The following is a 20,559-nucleotide window of genomic DNA, read 5'->3' as shown; positions in this document are numbered from 1 at the left end:
CTTTCGTTGGCTACAGCCCACTTCATCAGATTCATGCAGTGGAAAATACAGTAGAAAGATAGATATAGATATATATATACACACACACACACACACACACACACACACACACACACACACACACACACACACACACACACACACACACACACACACACACACACTCTCCCCACATGTATGAACATCTTCCTACTGTATTTTCTACTGCATGCATCTGATGAAGTGGGCTGTAGCCAACGAAAGCTTATACTCAAATTTTTGTTGGTCTCTCAGGTGCCACAAGTACTCCTCGTTCTTTTTGTTTTAAAGCTTTCATTCTTTGGAGGCAAAGTAGCAGTGAACCTTCCAGCACAGTTAGCCCCATTCAGTGCTCATGAATTCACTGCGTCTAAACCAGGGAAAAGTCACTTTCTTGTCATTAATTTAGCTACCAGACTGAACATTGCAAATGGGTGGGTGAGACTGGGTGCATATGGATGAGTTTTGGTGGGCTTATTCTCAACATGAAGTGAGAAGCCAATCCTATGATCTGAGTGCTGACTGCCCAGGCTCGTGCATGCCGATTACTGAAAGTCTTTCTTTCCTTATTTAGGGCTCAGGGGAATCAGAGTGTTTTGACTGCAGATGCATATGTAAATACAAACCCTTGGGAAACTTACCTGGTTTTAAGTATTAGAGGGGTAGCTATGTTAGTCTGGATCTGTAAAAAGCAACAGAGTCCTGTGGCACCTTATAGACTAACGGATATATTGGAACATGAGCTTTCGCGGGTGAATACCCACTTCGTTGACGCATGCGAAAGCTTATGCTCCAATACATCTGTTAGTCTTATAAGGTGCCACAGGACTTTTTGTTGCTTTTTACCTGGTTTTGTTACATACCCAGAGCATGTTCCTCAAATAATTTGCTAAGGTTCACCACCATGCTAAGCAAACCCCTGACTCAGTTTCACGGTAAGGCTTTGAGTTAGTTTGAACCTGATACAGACTAAGGGCATGTCTACACGGCCCTGCAGTTTAGCCACTGGCGGTGTGAATAGCAATGTGCACCAGTGTGCTGTGCTATATCTGCCTGATGTGGACACTGAGGGTGCAAACTAGGTCACATGAACGTAGTCCTCTTCAAACAGGACTATACTGATGCAAAGCAGGAACCTTGCAGTTTGTGCCTTCAGTGCCCACATGGGGCAGTTACAGCACAGTACTTTGGTGTGCATTGCTATAGAGCTAACTGCTCTTAGTCCACTGGTTCTTAACCTATTTATGTGGCCCACAACATATTATATGGGCTGCATCCAATACTACCTGTATGGCTCTGAGGATGTCACAGGGCCGCAGCTTGTGTGTTGGTTGGGCCGCAGGTTGAGAACCACTGCCTTAGTCTCTAATACGTTCGTGTTAGAGGTGCAATGGATCAAAAAAGGTAACTTGTCTGACAGGGAGGTTGAGTGTGTTCGAAGACCACCACTGGCAGGCTTCGCAAAGGCCTCCAGTGCAGTTGGTTGGGGATTCTACAGCTGTTCCAGATGCATTTAATTACAAAAAGAGAGATCTCTTGAATATGAAAATAAGTAATAAAATCACTTCAGTACCCTTTCGTTTGCATTTGCATTTGGCATGCATCTGACAAAGAGCGTATTCACCCAAGAAAGCTTATGCTCCAATACATCTATTAGTCTATAAGGTGCCATAGGACTCTTGTCGCTTTTTACAGATCCAGACTAACACAGCTACCCCTCTGATACTTCAATACCCTTTGTTACTTTGATGTTAAATTTATATTGCTCCCGGTCTTTTCAGTTTGAAGCATGCTTTGGAACTTGATACTGAAAATGCTAATTGTGACTTTTGGCACCCAGGAAACTGTGAGAAGGAGGTAGTTCAGGATTGTGAGACTACTATACTTGCTAACTGATGAGGTATTCAATTAATAGTGAAATGATTAATAAGGTTGCTAATCGAGTTTGCAACATGAAGTCTGAGTCAGCATCCCTTTAAAATGGATGACGATGGACTTCTCATCTATTTTTTCAGGCTGCCTGCAGACTGAGCAAGTCGTCACTACATCAGTGACTTGGGCAGTCTGAAAGGCTTTTTTCTAACTGTAAGAGCTAGAAAGCAGTGTAGGGGTGGAGGAAGGTGTTTTTCATTTTTAAAAAAGTCTCAGCTTCTGAATTAGTTCTCTGGAAGAGGAGTGGATTCTGCAGCACATTCCGTGGTCAGAACAATGGCATATAGGAGGGCTCCGTGCATACCAGAGGGGTAAATGACACTGACTTCAACAGACAACTACAGCATGCTGTGTTTCATTAGGCCTCTGTGGTGCAGAGGAAGAGCAGGGGAGGTGCAGCTGAGGAAGAGGAGGAGCATCCTTATGAGCTGTTGCTTACCGCAGAAACTAAAAAGCCGCTTGCAGTGGATAGAAAAACAAAAGGTAAGAGATGATACAGAAAGACAGCAGTGCCCAGACTGCCTGGGTTGGCAGATGTGACCAGCGTGTAGGGGGCCGGAGGGGGAGAAATTTGATCCTAGCTATTTCTCTGGTTCGGATGGCTGGATTCTGTGCTGCAGTTATGTTCCTGTGGTAATCTGCTTCCATTCTCAAGGGATAGGATTAAAATATTTCTGCCTCAATATCTACATTAAGTAAGAGAAGGTTTTTTGCCCTTCAGGCAAATATGAGATCCTAGGGACTTGACCCATTGAACTTTAAAAATTAAAACACCAGAATCTTGCACACAGAGCAAGCAGAACAGGAACAAAAAGATCAAAATGAAAGAATAACCAATCCATTGCCACTGTGGAAAAGTCTTGGTGAAGAGAGTCAAACAAATAAGTGTGTAAATACTAATGGGCCAGATCCTCAGCAGGTTTAAATCTGTGACAATACAATGGTGACAATTCATGTCAACTGAGGATTTGGCCCTGGTATCACAATCCAATATCAACAAATGCTCCGCTGGCTGTCAGAGCCAATTAGAAAAGTAAATTAACAAAAGAAGAAAACAAACACAGACAAAGTAAGCCGCTGTTAGGCGCCAGTTTAAACTCTGGTCATGCCATCAGATTAAATACCACACTTGGCTCTCTTTCCCCTAGAGGGACCTTCATTTGGTGGTTTATGTGGAATTTGGGAACCCGGAGATCTGTACACCACCCTGTATTTTGTAGGCGGGTATTATTGCATTTGGTTTTCTTTCAAGGAAAGCTTTTTAGGTGAAAGATCTGCTTGGTGTGTACAACAGAAACGAGCAAGAGATCTGGGGGACTTAGTTGTGATTTCCAGTCTAAAGCAGCAAATGTTTCATCCTGAGACTGAATGAACAGTTAATATGACGTAGTGTTATTATGACTGTTGTTTGCTTGCCCTCCAAAGTCACACACTTCCTCCTAGTCTATTCACAGATGCTAGTTTCCACTTCTTGAATGCTACCCATAATAACACACACCTAGTGGCAAAGAGGTAATTGATTTTTCCCATCAACCTTTGCCAGAGCTATTAGTTGTCTGATGCAAAACTGCAGTGGTTTTCAGGTTGATGCTTCACAGTCCCAAATGGGAGAAGTCCTTGGGTGATGGTGGCTGAAAAGGTAGCTCATGTCTTCTAATGCTTGGCTTGACAGGTTTGATTCATGTAGTTCAGGTGCTGCTGGACTTGTCTTTTCTGAAAGCTGTCAATGACAATACTACTCCTTCCTCTTGCTCTTGTCTTTTTGCTTAATATGTTAGTGCATAAATAAGCTTTGGATATGGGTGTGGGTGTAGTTACATATGCACAATATAATGTACTGTTTACACTGTGGTACATTAAATAGAATTCTTTGCACAAACACATAGAGACTTAAGTTCCAGTCTTGATCCAGGGTTCTCTCCCTCAGCCTGGCACAAGCCATGACTATTGCAGAGGCTGTGGGACCAATCCCTTAAGAGGGAGGAGTTGATGGAAGCCCATTGCCATCTATTTAGCTGAATAAGGAGCCAAAGAGGAATCCTGATTCCTGTCTAGTCTTCAGCCAGAAGGATAGGAGCCCTGAATCCAGGCTGGAGCTCTGGGGATGTCTCACTGTGGTTTTAATGAACGTGAAGACCCCCCCTTCTCCATTAGGAGGAGACCAATCCAAGAATCTAAGTTTTTGGTTCTGAAAGTCTGTATTGGTTTCTTTCTTTTTTGATTGGAATAGTTTGTTTAGATCTAGCACCAAGAGGTGGCTCAGCTCAAGTGGTGGATAGCGGCTGCTGTTAGAGGAAAAGGGGTCTACCAGTGCATTTCTCGGTACTGTATAAAAGCATCTGAATGCAAGAAGCAGCAGTAAGCTTGGGGTGGGAGGGAGAAAGGTGAGGATTTGATCAGCTCTGCTCCTGTTGCCTCTCACAGCAGATGGTGTTTTGTGGGGAGGAGTGTTAGCAGAGCAGTCACTATCTTTCCAGCATCAATATTACTGTCACTTCTCCTTTTTAAATGGTGCTTTTTGTTCACAGTTCTTATCTTGCAAGTTAATGGATCAGTTTCTAAAGCAGTGAGATAATGTGTGAGATTGCAATATGGCAAGGCTACAGGTGTTGGAGTTTTTCTCTGCCTGGCCAGCTCTCCTCATTCTGCGGGAACAGCGGTGCTCTTGCAGGGCCCAAATGGCACAGGGGTCAGTTACTCACTGCATCATTTAACTCCAGGTGCTTTACAGCTCTTGTTTTGTTTGTTTTTAGGCACAAAGTGCTGTTTTTAATGGTACTTTGCTTCATTTATACTTGCTGCCTCCCTTCCATGCTGCTGCTTTTCATCTTGTGTCCAATCATAACTGCACATGTTTCTTAGCCCCTGGGCCCTGCTTTCCTTTCGTGAGTGAGTTAAAGCTCTCTAGCACTGTCAGGGTTCACCTGATGCTTTGGGCAGAGTTTCAGATCTGATTTGGTTTGATCCAAACCAGCTTCCCATCTCATATGGAAAGGAATTTGGACAAGGTCTAAAATGTGTAGAAAGTTAAGCCATGTGATGAGAATTAACTCAAGTCCACTGGCATGGTCCTCCTTGTGGATTGGTCAGAGGGGCTTGGAAAAACCCAGTGCATCTTGTCAGATATGTCATAGAGGATGAGTGGGGAAAAACATGCCCAGGTTTTGATTTTGTGTGTGTGTTTTTTGTTTTCTTTTGTCGTCCTCTTCTCTCTCCCCCCCCCCCCATTAGGGGAATCGCCATCTTCAGGTGCTGTCAGCAGTAACCAGCTTCAGGTAGGAGTGACTTGGTTCTTTTCTGATGTTACAAGAAAAGCAAAATTTTCTTCTTTGACATCACAATGGTGTCTTTCCTGGGAGGTGGCAAACCACAAACTGTGTATTTCACACTTGGGGGAGAGACATGAGTCTGCATTTGTACTGCTCAAGATGGTTCAAAAGCCTCAGAGCAAAACAGCACTGCTATTTCCTAGTAACCAAAACATTCCTTAACTGCACCTTCTTTAAAGGTGGAAAAGTAATTTCCTGAACTGAAGTATTTTTTTGAGGAGGGCGTGCAGAAATAAAATGCAAACAAGCTCACAAAGTAGGGCTGCATTCTCTCAGGGTGGTGATATAAATTCTATCCAGTATGATTCCTGAGTTACTAGATGTAAATACGTGCACGTGGCAAGCTTTCCTGTTCTAGGCACAAATACTCACATTTAAAGTTTGTGCAAGTGAGCTTTTCTGCTTCCAGTTTATTGCAAAAATAATCTTCAGCTAGAGCCACGGGTTGTGCTTTGTGAGGCTGTCTGCCCCATCTCACCCAGCTGCTCTGGTCTCTTCTGTGCCCCAGAAGATACAGACTTGCATGCAACTTTTGTAAGTAACTTTGCTGCATGATGCATTATAGTGGGTCCTTGCTGGGCAAGGTAGGGTAGGGAAGACCCACCCTATAAATGCTGCCATTAATCTTTGGATCAGGAGGCAGGGGCAAAAAGAGTGGAGAGAGCTTGACGTTTTTCATCCAGGGAGACTTAGACTTGTTTTGTGTGGGGAAGGCAACCGCAGTATATTTTTAGAACAGTTGAACAAGGAAAGCTTTTGGGTCGTTGAGTATTTCATGTTTGAAGATACCTGACTGTTGGCCAGAGAGCTTACTTAAATTCAGCTGTTCAGTTCTATACCAGGACTGAGTAACTTCATCTGCTCCATGTCTGTGTGTTGATTTGAATGGTTTTAATGTACGTGGCACTGTACAAACGAAGCGGCCTCTGCTCAAAGGGGCTTACATGCTCCGTTAGGGGTTACAGTCAATTCCCTTTATGTGTGAAACCTTCATTGAAGACTGATTATAAGGGCAAGAGCAGGTGTCTTTGTATGTGTGTATTTATAATCGTTACTAAATGAGTTAAGAAAGTAAGAATGACCATTCTGGCGCTATGTTCTGTCTTCTGATGCTGGCCAGTGCCAGATGCTTCAGAGGGAATGAACAGAAGAGGGCAGTGTTGTGTTATCCATTCCCTGTCATCCAGTCCCAGCTTCTTGCAGTTATAACTGAAAGTGTCTATGGACAAAATGCATGTTACTAGGTTATTTTCAGAATTAAACCTTAAGTATAAACTACAGGGGATAATTTCAAAGGCAAAGATGAGTTAGGCACCCAGTTCCCACTACATTGTCCGCTGTGCCTCTGACAATCTTCCTGTCTTCTAATTAGTTCCCGCAGATGAATTGCTTTTCTACCTATGGTAGAGAGCAATGGTTGGAGTGTTTTTACCATTGTGGTGAAGATGACCATACTGGCTGTAAGACTGGAATAATCTAAAGTGTATTTGCAGGCCAAACCCCGAAAAGGCACGTCTTCCCAAGATGGTCAATGGCCATTAAATCGCCAAGGTTCTTCCGACCTCTCTTCTAGCCATTCCGAGCAACATCCAAACCCCGAAGCATGCATGACTGAGACCTCGACAGGTAAGGACCTTGCGCTTGTTGTGCATTTAGTCCCAACAGCAACCCTGCTTCTCTGCTTATCTGTGAGATTTTTAGTACAGGTTTGTGTTAAATGCCTTGAAATGTCTTCTCCCTCCAGACTTTCATCTCTGCTTATCTGCTCTTCTCTGTAAGTGTCACTACTCCACTTTTGCCTTCTTCCTCTCTGGGGTATTTCTGTCCTGGTCTTGGGGTTGGCGCTTCATTTTAAGAGGCTGAATGCGTGGCTGTGTTTTCCCTTCTAACAGAGGCCCCTTTGTTAGTCTTTGTGAGTGGAGCTTGGCCAGTCTGTTCTGTGTAGGCCCAAGTGTTCTAGCATGCAGCAAACTATTGCCAGCCGCCTTTCTGCCTTCGGAGAGAAATGCCATTAAATGTTAAACTGGGGTGTTGACAAAATGAGCAGTTAGGAATAGAAAAGGAATGAGAGAAAAGAGGCTGCTAAGGCTATCAAGACTGACTGTCCAGTCTATGCAGTAATTTCCTCTGTGGTGGAACTAGTTACCATAGAGTAAATGATTTGTCATGATTAAAACAGGGTTTGACCTTGCTGTGTGTATGGATGCAACGGTCTTAATGTATTCCTGGTTTGTTACAGCCTTGTATCCTTGCTAGGTTGTCACGTGGCTCAGGAATATATTGAACACGGTCTGGTCCTGCAATACTCTAGCATGGTTAAGTGTTAGGACAGCCCTAGCAGAGTAAGATATAGTGTAGGCAGGACCTTAGAGAGAGAACTGGAGAGATGTTTTATCTTCCCCTATTAGCAATTTCATTTGCGAACTTTGTTACATTTACATGCATCGATGGTAATTTCCAGTTACCTCACTTCCTTAGAATTTTTAACCTACTTAATTTTCTGGTTTTTGGGGTGCTGTACTTGAAATGGTCATAAGAGGGATTTGACACAGGCAAGAAGAACTGTGAGCTCCCTCAGTGAGCTGCCCTACTGGCCTACCTCAATTCTGACTTGTGCTGCTGTTCTGTTCCCAGGCAGAAGCTGCCAGTTCTATAAGTTGTCTCTTGTATTTCTGTGAAACAAACAAATGTATAAGGGACTAAATAAAACTAATCAAACTCACGTTTGAAGCATTGCTGTGGCCGTGTTGGTCCCGGGATGTTAGAGACACAGGGTAAGTAAGGTAATACTTTCTATTGGACCATCTTCTGTTGGTGGAAGGGACAAGCTTTTGAGCATCGCAGAGATCTTCTTCAGGTCTAGAGAAAGTAACCAGAGTGTCTGAGCTAAATACAAGGCGGAACAGATCCCTTATGCTTGTATTTAGCGGAGACACTCTGGTTACTTTCTCCAGACCTGAAAAACAGCTCTGTGGTGCTCAAAAACGTGTCCCTTCCACCAACAGAAGTTCAATCAATAAGAGATTGCATCACCCACCTTTTCACTAATCAAACTCATATTATTTGTGCTCCAATGTCTAAAGTAGCTTCCACAGGTTAACTGCTAATCCCATGCCTGCTTTTAGTTTCCAGGAAAAGGACATGTTGCCTTTATACAATCCAAGAACTAATGTTTGAAAATGAGTAAATAAACCCTATTGCTAAAAAGGAAGCCCGTGTGAAAGGAGCCTATTTCACTCCAATCCATAGTTGACTGGCTTTTAGTAGCACCCTTGCACATTCACTAGCACATTTGGCCAAATTGATTGAGAGTGGTCCTCCTTGCTGTGATCTTGGAGAGCTGGCTGTCTCAAACAAGTAGACAAGGACTCGATGGGCCTTGGAAATGGACCTTCACTGTCTGCTCTGGACGTTCTCCCTATACTTCAGAGTTGGACAAGTCACATTATCAAGGCATTTTGCACTGGTGCTGCTCCAGCTGTAATTATCTGCTGGGCTGAAGACTTGGGTCTTCGGGGCAGCACATTTCTGCAGCACTAAATTAAAGTGGTTACAATGTGTTTGTACCAGCCATCATTGACAGGAGTATAATTCCTGACAGTTGATGAGAAAGTGGCAGTTCCCTCCAGGCATTTTAAAATCCTGTGCAATTAGAATACACTTGTGCTATATGAATAAGGTGAGTGCCACTCTGCTTCGATGTGCCAATTGGCAGTTCGGTTCAGTCAATTATTCATGATTTTTCCAGGGCACTGGTATTTGATATTAAGGATGTTAGTATGTTAGCAGCAGAGGAATAGTGTCAGATTTCAGGGACAGTCAGTACTGCAAGCAGCTTGCTGCATTAATAGATCAGACTATCTTATGTTTAGTGGTTAGTTAACAGGAGAGACTTTCTGGTGAAGTGAGATGTTACCAGTTTAAATCCTCTTCCTCCTCTCCCTTGAGTAAGGAGAAGTTGAGCCCTGAAGCTACCAAAGAAGAAATCAGCTCTTTTTGGGGAAGGGATTTTGGAACTTTGCAGGTTAATTGCAGCCCAGCAGTTTTCCCACCCTGCAATCTGAGCCAAGAATAGGGAGGTGCTGCTGTAAATAACACTTTGGCCTTTATGGAACTGTATCAAATGTTCCAGGAGTGTGTGTGTGTCTGTCTGTCTGTCTCTCTCTCTCTCTCTCTCTCTCTCTCTCTCTCTCTCTCTCTCTCTCTCTCTCTGCAGGATAGGGTTAGCACTTCTCCTGGCCTTATATAGTAAGGCCTGATTGTTAGTGTTAACAGGAATAAAACAACAAGGAGAGTTGCCAGATAGCATAAATCAGGGCAGTATTTGGAATTTCATAAATGCCGTGACTTTGGGTACAAGTTGAGCACTCAAACAATACTGAACTGTTCTGTTGCTTCGTCTCTCGCCAGGGGAGGTGGAGTTTTGCTTCTCCTTCCGTGTTTTTTAATCTCTCTTTATTTCTGTCTCCATCCCCCTGAAGACCACAGGAGGAGCAGTGGTAGCCGGAGCCAAGATTCTGCAGACAGCCAGGACATCCAGGTCCCGGAGCAGTTTTCAGGGTTGCTCCATGGCTCCTCCCCGGTGTGTGAGATAAACGAGGATCCTTTCAGACTCATTTCTGTGGCCAAAGGAGGCACAGAGGTCACAGGCCACTCACCTGCTATGCAGTTGGAGGGTGCTGATTTACCTGTCTCTGGATCAGTACGGACCAGTTCTCCTGAGCAAAACCTGAAAGTGATCTACGCAACAGTCCAGCCCAAAAATGTCCAACAGGCAGAACCTGAAACTGCAGTGACTCCCCAAGCATTGCAGCACCCTGGTGGTGCAGAGGAAGAGGGAGACAGAGGTGGTGCTGGGGGCCGAGCCCACCTGGGAGGCAAGCCCAAAGCAGAGCTCAAACTCAGCCGTAGCTTGTCCAAATCAGACTCCGACCTCCTGACCTGCTCACCGACTGAGGACGATGCCATGGGGAGCCGGAGCGAATCTCTCTCAAACTGCAGCACTGGGAAGAAAAGACTGGAGAAATCTCCGTCTTTTGCTTCGGAGTGGGATGAGGTAAGACTGACCGTGGCTTACTAACTTACTGAATGCCGGGAATGAGCTTGTGTGCTGTACGAGTTGCATCATACTCAGTCTGTTGCAGGGAGAGAGTAGGTTGTGGGGCTTGAAGCATTATTCAACTTCTTTTCTGTTTACCCCAGTTTCTTTCATTATTTGCCTGTTTAATTACAACAAGCCTCAGTGGCTAAATGCCAGGAGATAGGTGTAATCAGAGCAGACGTTCTTCTTAAACATTTGGAAATGTTCATATCTTGGGCTTTGCTTCTCTGGGTGTGTCCATCACTGTGTTTTGGAACAGATTTTGTGTTTGCAAAAGGAGAGTTGTTGTGTTAGTGTCCTCTTCACTGGTCCTTCCCTCTGGAGTATCCCAGCCTAAAAGGAAGGAGGGTGGGTTCCCTTTCTAGGTCACCATTGCCAGCGGTGTGTGCAGAAAGGGAAGTGTTGGAGGGATGGTATGCTGGGTTCATGGGGTGGGGGGCAGGGAGGCTTTTGCACGTTTATTAGATCTAGCTTATGTCTTGAAGTGATTAGTTCAGAAGCGGGTTAGAAGTCACTTTAGTGGAGTAGAAAAGGGAGGGGCCCTTATTTCATGCTTAGGAAGTTGGCCTTAGTGAGCCATTCAACTGGGATTGTGTCCCTCTGAAATTGAGCAGTACAGCATTACTCAAACATTCTTTGGAGATGATTCCATACTGGTAGAGCAACAGAGCTATGTCAAAGATGACCCCAGATCAGCCACTCATTGTGTACTGAAAGGGAAGCCCTCCCCGGGGGAGAATCAGATTCATGAAGGCTGCAGGCATGCCAGGCCAGTAAATGGCTAGCGAAAGGGAATCCTATACCCAGTGGGACATGTTCATGGTGTTCCAGTGAAAATGTCAGTGACCGTACCTCTTATTCAGACTGTGTGTGTTGATTGGGGCTCAACTTCTGCACAGTCCAAATTAAGTGTTACCTTTTATCGGTTACATGGCTGATGGATGGGTGAAACTTATCCCAAGGAGAAGGGATGTACTCAGAAAATACTGCTAAACAAAAATCCTCCAAGGTAACTGAGCAAGTGTCTGTGGGCCTTCTCCTTTTGTTGAAGCACACTCCCCATCTTGCTTCCAGGAGACATTCACAGCCACTGAGTGTTCTTCCACAGCTGTCTTGGTTACAGTGTCTGTGCAGTTATTGATTACCTGTGTCAATAATACCAAAGCTAAAAGGGACTGATTCTTAAGGAGAAGGTTGATCTGTTGGGACTCAGTTATTTATTTTGCTGTGCTGCTGTCACATTTCATTTGAAATTCCTCCCCGCTGCCCCGATTGCTGTTTCCAGAGGAGCCCTAAACTACATAAGGGAAAGCCCAGCTCTCTGCCCTCTGTAGCGGTGTAAACTCTGCCTTTAGTTTACATTGCTACAGTGGTTGGATCTGTAGCAAGAGTGTAATCACTGTTGGAGCTTCCCTGCTTTGTATAGTTAGGTGGGCAAGCTTGAAAATCAATCTCCCTGCTTGCTTGCAGATTGCAGGGCCAGTTGCCATGTTAACACTGGATGGAACAGAGACTCTTTAACCTACAGAAAAGTCGAGTGTGTCATACAGACATGCTAGTAATGGTTCCGACTAAGAAGAGGATTGGGGAGAGGAGGCTAGGGAGAGTGAATGTAAAGGATTCCTACCCTTAATCTAAAATCAAACCACTCTAATTTAAAACTTTGTTTTCAAAACCTTAGTGTTTGAATCTTTTTTAAGGGATGTGTTGGGGTGGAGGGGTTGGATCCTGAGAAAAAGCTATTTTGATCTCTTGTATTGCCCTGCATCTAGAGGGCCCAATGAAGTTCAGAGGCCCATTATGCTATGTTTTCTCCACAGCTGTTGTCCTCGATCATCTATAGGATTTAAGTGTCGTCTTATCTTTCTTTTGATTTTCCTTTTAACCAGAGGCGACTCTAGGGACTTTGCTGCCCTGAGTACGGCAGGCAGGCTGCCTCTGGCGGCGTGCCTACGCAGGGTCCGCTGGTCCCACAGGACCAGCGGACCCTCCGCAGGCACACCTGCAGGAGGTCCACCGAAGCCATAGGACCAGCAGACCCTCCGCAGGCAAGCCACCAGAGGCAGCCTGCCTGCCGCGCTCGCGGCACCAGCAGAGTGCCTCCCACGGCTTGCTGTCCCAAGCATGCTCTTGGAGCGCTGAGGCCTGGAGCTGCCCTTGCTTTTAATCCTTGTGAGGCATCAGTGCTTCCCTTTATCATGATCTGGATGGTTTCCCCATGACCTCGTTCAGAGACATGGCTGTGCTGGGCATTTTCAGGTGTTTGAAAGCATGCAGTGCTCATATTATGTATTGGAAGGGCGTTGAGTAGTTGGCTTAATAAACCTTATTAATCTCTGGATTTGTGGGACATCATGCCTGCCTCAGAATCATCATTTGTAATCGGCAGTGTGACTTAGTGGCTAGACCACTGATCGAAGGTGCCGGAGACCTGGACTCTGCTCCTGGCTCTACTGCTGACTTTGGCCCAGTCACTTTGCTCTGTTTGTTTTTTTGCAATCTGTAAAATGGAGATGATGATGCTGATCTCCTTTGGAAGATGCTATGAGATCTACTGAGAAAAAGGACTACAGAAGAGCTAACTACTGGCAGTTACTTCATCAGGTGGGGGTCAGGCCACTGATTCTGCATCTGCTGAGTTTCTGCTCAGGAGAGGCACTAGTCAATACAGCGTGGTATAGGGGCAGCTGCACAGTGAAATGTGCTCATTGCATGCCCCACATTATGCTTGGGTTAAGGCCTATGCTCATTTGCAATTTTAAAATGTTTTGTATTGTATCTTCCCTGCAGGTAAGAAATGTCTAACCCCTCCCTTTTCACCAGCTCCAAAATTCACATCTGCAAGAGCAGGAAACAACTGCGGGAACTTAGTATTGTGACAGCTTAAATGGGCAGTAGAGGGACTGGTCTGATGGCAGTTAGAACTGTAGCGATGAGACTAAAGAACTCTTCAGTTTTTTCTGAAAGGTTGATTCATCCCCTGGATGGGTTAATGCAGCTGCTTCTGAATTAGGATGTGATTTAGAGCCTCTGAATGGGTGTCTGGTTAATGTAAAACTGCACTGAGCCTGGATCTCTTCTGCTTTTGACTGTTTGCAGTGAGAGTATTGGCAGTGGGATAATCTCCCATTGGTGCATGGCAGATTTACACATGTTACTTCATTAATGGTAATATTTATGCAGATAGCTGCAGGGGAAGTGTGTCCCGGTCTGTGTTGCTCTGTGCAGTACAAACATTAAAATCCAGCTCACCCAATGGCAGTACTAAAAGTGGGCTTGCCTCCTCGTGGAGTCCAGTGTTTCAGGAGTGACCTTCGTGAACTCATGAGGCAGATGGGACACCAAAGGGGGGAGGAGAGAGAAAAGCTAAGCCCATGTTGTTTTTGAACTATCTGTGATGGTGCCAAATGAGTCCATAGATGGGGAAGAAAGAAGGTAAATTTTGCCTTGAAAGGTCTTATCCCTTCACAGGCTCATCGCTGTCTGTGAACTCCTGCCCCAGATAGCTGAATCCCCTTTCTTTGGAAGGGGAAGGTGGTGCCTGTCTCAGCAAGTGGGATGGGGAAGCAGTGATTCACTTGGCAAAGATCTCTCCTGTTGCTGACTTGCATTAGAGAGCTGCTCCCCCACTCTGTAACCCTGGTCCAAATAACAGGACAATATTACTTTGTGCTCAGGGCTGCAAAAGAATCTGTTTAGTGTCTGTTTGCTTTCTGTCTCCTGACTCACTAGCCATTTCATGTGCACATGAGCACACATACTCTCCCCCTCCGCTGTCGTCATCTGATATAAACTCCTTACAAGCCAGACATAGGCATCATCAAAGCAAACAGCAGTGCAGCATCGAGTGGGAGAGAGGAGCGAATCCGGCTTGATCCCTCATGTGAATGGGAATGAAGTTGGGTGAGAGAGGAACTGCATGAGGTAGAGCCTCTCGTTAGCATAAATATTTGAATCCTTCAGAACTTGGCTGAGGGCTAAAGTGATAAATTTGTTTTTCGTAATTGGTTCATGAATATTTAGCAGCCGTGAGATGAGCACACGGCAGTCACAGCACACTATGAATTTTATATGAGAGAATAAACTTATGTTCATGCTTCAGAAGGGGAGGGGGACCATTTGGTGCCAGGCAGAGAGATGCTGCCAGCCCAGCTTCAGGAGCACATTAGCTAGTGCATTTGTTCTCTCTTCCTCCTCTTTCGGCTGTAGAACAATTTCAGATCTCGCTCTGCGCATCTATCTGAGTTCATATGCTTCGAAGAGCCCTCTCTTCCACCCCCCCCACCCTCCCGGTTGCATGCAGGCAAACTGATTGCCAAATGATATTTAACAGTTTTATGTTTATGTAGTGCCTTTTATCCAAAAGAGACCTAAGACACTTAATAAACTGGACAGAAATGAGTTCATCCCCCTTGGAAATACAACCACCTGGGTTGAAACATATATCTAGTGTTTAACAGCACCCTAGGATAGTACACAACAGCTTAGGATAAAGTAAAGAATATCCAATTCAAACTGTAGAGTGTATTTAAGTAGAGAAAAAGTAACTGTGCAAACCAGAATTTGGCAGGACACTAGATAATAGAGCTTGTTGGTTAATGATGTTCGACTTCTGTGTAAATGTAAGTTACTGCTGATTACCAAGATGTTTCTGTGTAAACAGAAACTGCCAAGCCTTTTTGGATAGGCAATGCGGTCCAGTGAATTGGACACAGGATTAGGAATCAGTAAGACCTAGGTTCTGTTCCTAGCGCTGCCGTGGACCTTGTGTGAGCTTGAGCAAATATCACTTTCCTCCTTTGATTTATTTCCCCCCTCTGTCAAATTGGGGAAGGATAGTTCTCTTTTGTAGCATGCTTTGAGATGCATAGAAGAAAAGCACTGTGGTTACTGTCACATTACTGAAGTTGGTGATAACCATGTTGATGGGTGTGGATCCTACCCTGTAAGTGACTGGGATGTTTCATTTGTCAAAGAAATGGCCTCATCAGTTAGACAGAAAATGCCTTTCTTTAGCAGACTTTGCAGCAAGGTGCTTATAACAGTTTCCTTTGTCGGAGCACATGGGCATGAACTGCGGTGACTAGAGTGGATTGGGGGTTCTGACCAATTAGCAGTCTTAAAGCATTTGAATCAACTGTCTTTTTCTGACTGGACGACCTCGTAAGCACAATTCCATCTCTAGAGTTCTAATAAAGCAAATAGTGCCAGGCCCCATTCTTCCAAGGCAGATAGTATTTTTATAAGAAAATTCTGGGGTTTTGAACAGTGGCCTCCTTGACTTAAATCAACTGCAATTAATCTCTTGCGTCTGTGCCTGTTTTCTGCCTCCATTATTGAGCTTCATCTCTCAGCCTTCTTTTCTCCCTTTAAAATCTTGGGATAAAAGTCAGACAGAATTTTAAAAGATCTGTTGGCTTAAGGATGCCCGGCTTTCTTGGTAAAGTTGCAGTGATGCAAAGCTTTCCACTCCCTTGAGCTGTTTCAATACTCATAGAACCACTTGGAAGACTTGTAGCATGTAATGAGCAGTTGGGTGAAAACTATTCCTTCCCCTTCTTCCCAGGATGAATGCCCTGCTGAAATCCTGAACAAATAAACAGGCAACTACTTAACGTATGGTTCAGAAAACATAGTAATGTAATTGTTCTGGGAATAACTGCTTTCTGGGTGGGATTCTGTTCTATATAGGATAGATTTTTGGATTGAGTTCATAGACACCAGAGTAATTACAAAGGTTCTTGAGCATTATCATCTCTGTTTTGTAGACTTAGATGCAGAGGTTATGACTTCCCAAGGCCTGTCAGTGAATTGATGGCATAGTTGGAAGTAGGACATGGGTTTCTGGAGTCCCAATCTTGCGTCTTCCTTTCAGGATCTAGTGTTTCTAGAGCTATCCAGAAACCATTTTCTCATTCCTCAAGGAGGCTATATCGCAGTTTCTCTGTTGTCTTATCCATTTGGTAGATCTACTTGCTTACACTGAGAAAGATCCCAATTTTAAGTGGAACTTCACCACAATAATTAACTGAACTGCCAGAACACTAATGGGGGAAAAGCCTCCTGACTATGAGATCTATTAGTCTGAGGAATAGCCTCCCAAAGGAAGTGGTGGAAGCCTCATTGCTGGGCTTGAGTAAACGCTCTAAAATATACTGTAGAGAACCCAACTGGTCCCGCATTGACTAGGGAAATGGAATAGATGACGTTTGCAGTAGATACCCTTAATCTCTAAGCTCTTGGTTCTATGAGCCTATAAACATTTAATATACAAGCTTTTGAAGGGCTTATAAGCAGGGATAATTACATAGAGTGTTAAACTAGGAGCAATGGGATGAAATTAAGAAATTAGACCCTAGATGGACTATCATGACAACAGTTCCGACAGCGAGATCTTATGGGATGGTCTCCAAGAGAAATGGGTAAAATCCCCATTGCTTCCAACGTTTAAAATGAGACTAGGCAAAACATAAGAAATATAAGGAGCAGGCCTGCACTGGCCCAGGGATTTGAGTCCTGGGCTTTCTATATTAAGTATCTTACGTTCCGGTACGTCGAAGCATGAATTTCCATCTCCAACTCCCTCTTTGCACTCATCACTTCCACCAGTGTTACATGAGCTGCAGTGATGTAGCTTGGGATGATTTTGTCAGATCTCTCCCTTTCTGGGAGCAGAGAATATCCAGCTGTGCTGATATGGCTCAATATGAGGCAGCCTCGGTTCCTGTACAATGACTAAGCTGCACATTCTAAAGCATATGCCTAAAATAAAACACAGTGCTTCCACTGCAATCTTGGGGCTCAGCGACTACTCATTCATGATGTGGGACAGTTGATTGACTTACCTAGACAGGCAGAAAATTGCCCACACGTGCACTCTCGGCTAGAATTTTGTATTGAGCTCAGGGTCATTTTTAAATGGTTTCTGGGTCAATATCACTTAACAGCTAAAGTTCTGTCAATGTAGTTCCTGTTATATGCATAACATTTGAGGCATCAGTTCTGAGTGGAATTGAGCAGCCCAAGTGCTAACATAGGAATGGCCATAATGGGTTGGACCAATGGTCCATCTAGACCAGTATCCTCTCTTCCAACAGTGGCCGATGCCAGATGCTTCAGAGGGAGTGACTAGAATAGGGCAACTAGCGAGTGATGCATCTCATCATCCAGTCCCAGCTTCAGGCAGTCAGAGGCTTAAGGACACCCAGAGCATAGGCTTGTGTCCCTGACCATCTTCGCTAATAGCACTGATGGCCCTGCCCTCCATGAACTTATCTAATTCTTTTTTGAAACCAGTTATACTTGCAGCCTTCAGAACATCCCCTAGTAATGAGTTCCACAAGTTGACTGTGTTGTGTGAAGTACTCCCTTGTGTGTGTTTTAAATGTTCTGCTTGTTAATTTCATTAGGTGGACCCCTGTGTTGTGTTACATGAAGGGTCAATAATACTTCCTGACAGTGAGATCTACCCTATCCTCCCCTTGTTTAAGGAGCACAAGTTCCTGGCAAAACTGGCTTCTCGTACAATCAATTCTTTTGTCTGGTTGACCCCACAGAGGCAGTTAATTGCTCAGAATTATTTTTGCCTAAATAGCTGCCTTTATTATTTAAGGGACCTGTGTTCTTGGTACAGTGAGGGTTGGTCGGATATTTATAGTAGTCAGTGCCCTGGGTTTCCCTAATTAGTTTGTGAATTGTGACCTTTTTACTCCTTCATCCGGTCCCTTAGCATAAAGAGTTTCAGCTTTTACACTCTTGTGTTGTCATAATAATGCACTGCAATATTTGTGTCATGAACTAGTTGGTTTTCTAGGGCTATATCTGTCAATGAAAAAACGTGGCCTCTACCATACATGCAGTAGCAAGGAATTGTCCAGCTTCAGACCCTGCTCCCGATATTTCTTCTTCCACCATATTTACAGTTGTCGAGCATCAAATGAGCAGCTCCTATGCTGAATTTCTAATGCAGTTCTGTGGTCTGTGCTGAGTCCCTGCACCAGCTCTATAAAGTAATGTGGCTGCTTTGTGTTCTGGTTTTAGCCCTTTCGACAAGAGCGGTTCTTATGAAAGAGGATAAGAGAACTGTAAATAAAACACGCATGTTATTTTAGATTTGTTAGACAAAGGAAATGCACAATCCAGCAGAGATTCATCAGTCAGAAACCACTTGGATACATGTGTTCCCCAGAGCGTGAATTATTTAGCTGATGAATTAATGCTTCATGTCTAATGATGGCACTGGACAACACTGCCCTGCCCCTCTTTCATATAAATAATTGGAGTGGAGCGTGATGTTCTACTATAAAGTCAAATTGCTTTTCTCAATTCCCCACTCCCAGGAATTGTAGAGATGCTGTTGAATTGGCTCATCTTTTTTGATGGTTCATTACTATTAACATTGAGAGTAAACTGTTGCACATCTGTAGTGTCCTTTCACCCATATAAGATCTCAGCTGTCTTAGGTCCCAATACAGCTGGTACCAAGCATGGTGGTAATTTTAAGCATGGGAGCCCCATTAACTGCTCATGTGCATAACTAGCTGAATGAGATCCTTAGTGAATTAACAATACCTATTTCTTAGGTAGGCCTTTTTATCAGTACATCTCAAAGTGCTTTGCAGTCTCTCACTTGTGTATCCTTGCAACACCCTTGTGACGAAGGGAAGTACTGTTATTCCTATTTTCCAGATGGGAAACTGAGGCACAGAGGGACTGTGACTTGCTGAAGGTCACCGGGAAGTCTGTGGAAGAGAAGGGAATTGTACCTCAGTCTCCAAGTCCTGAGCTAGTGCCCTAACCACTGGGCCAACCTTCTTCTCTGAGACTATAACCTTTGGGTTTTTGAGGGTTTTAGGTTTAGTTTGTTTTGCCACAGCTAGCAGAAATCATGTAATTGTACTGTAGTAATTTATTTATTTTAAAAAATTTAATATTGAAAATTGAGATTTTTGTTTTGATAATTAAAAACAGTTGCATTGAAAAACAAAACTTTTGATTTTGTGTTTGGTGCAAGAAGCCACTATTTTGTAAAAATATCACCAAAAAGTGCAAAATGAGAGAGGGCCAGAATAGTTACTTTTGTGCATATGTAAACTTGTGAGTAACATGGTACTTGTTCTGACAAGCCAGTATGACTTATCTGCTGGGTAACAGCTCCCTTACGGCTTTGCTTGTGTAGGTCACTGTTAAAATACTTACAATTCAAGTCAAAATCTGATTGTGAGAAACCAGTACACCATACTGGGTTGTTTTTTTTTTGTTTTTGTTTTGGACACTGGGAGACCGACAGCTTTAAGGTCATGTCTGTGACTGAATTCCATATTTTGTTTCTGCAGTTCTTCTAAACTTTCTAATAATGAAGTGCCAAGGCCAGTGTGTGGTGTTCCTTCCTGATGTATCCTTCCCCTATTCCCTTTCTGTAGTCTTCTCGTGTCTGGTCCCACCTCTTTGGTGACTCAGCCTTAGTCAATGTCATCCTTTTTTGATGAACAAGAAAATCTCCTCTGTCACTTCCCAGCAGCTTTTACTTCCTAAAGTTTTTAATTCTTTCTTGTGTGTGTGTGTGTGTGTGTGTGTGTTTATATTTTCATGTTTAATTTGCCCTCTGAATTTCAGGACCAGGCAGGGTCTGTTTTGTTTGCAAATTAAAATATTCTTGGCACATTTTCTGGCCTCTGTCATTTGTTTTGTGCAGGCTTTAATTTCTGACGATTAATTCCAATGTTCCTCTCTTTAGCCATTTAAAATGCTGAAATATTTTATTGTTCTATGTAAATGTGGCCAATGTTTTTATCTGATTCCTGCTACTTTCTAAACAAGCCTGTCTACACCAAGCTTTGAATGTCCTTGATGGTCTCTTAAAATAGACTTAATAAAGTAATCTAGAGAGAATTGCTTGAGTCTGATAAGAGGCAACATAGATTTACTCTTTTTTCATTTCCCCTGATTTAGAGCCCAACATTTTTTACCCTACTCTCTAACTCAAATCTCCCCTCAACCTCCAGTGATGAGGCCTTCCATCTGGAGGCCTTGAAAGATTATCCTTCCTCTCAGCTAAGGGTGTCTGTATTTAGCAAATGGATGCCACGGAAAATATTTATTCGTTGTATATAGATAGCATGCCTGCTAAAATCACAGACCATAATAAACTGTCTATATCAACAACACTAAAACTGCTTC

General features: G+C 43.8%; 1 protein-coding gene across 7 annotated transcripts in view; it reads left to right on the top strand.

Moving 5' to 3' along the window:
* The window catches only part of ANKS1A (ankyrin repeat and sterile alpha motif domain containing 1A), a 172,848-nt gene that overhangs the window by 73,459 nt on the left and 78,830 nt on the right, over nt 1-20,559 (top strand). For 6 of the 7 annotated variants that reach the window (XM_030561310.1, XM_030561317.1, XM_030561311.1 and 3 more), the window contains 4 exons: nt 2,313-2,433; nt 5,182-5,225; nt 6,773-6,905; nt 9,761-10,335. In XM_030561310.1, the coding sequence (XP_030417170.1) occupies nt 2,313-2,433; nt 5,182-5,225; nt 6,773-6,905; nt 9,761-10,335 (873 nt within the window). Of the gene's footprint in view, nt 1-2,312; nt 2,434-5,181; nt 5,226-6,772; nt 6,906-9,760; nt 10,336-20,559 lie in introns of those variants that run through there. The other variant, XM_030561316.1, reaches the window with a different exon arrangement.

Source organism: Gopherus evgoodei, chromosome 4 (genome assembly GCF_007399415.2).
Source record: "Gopherus evgoodei ecotype Sinaloan lineage chromosome 4, rGopEvg1_v1.p, whole genome shotgun sequence".
NCBI classification, from domain to species: domain Eukaryota; kingdom Metazoa; phylum Chordata; order Testudines; family Testudinidae; genus Gopherus; species Gopherus evgoodei.
Note: the sequence above shows the minus strand (reverse complement) of the source record. Positions and strands in the feature narration are given on the sequence as shown.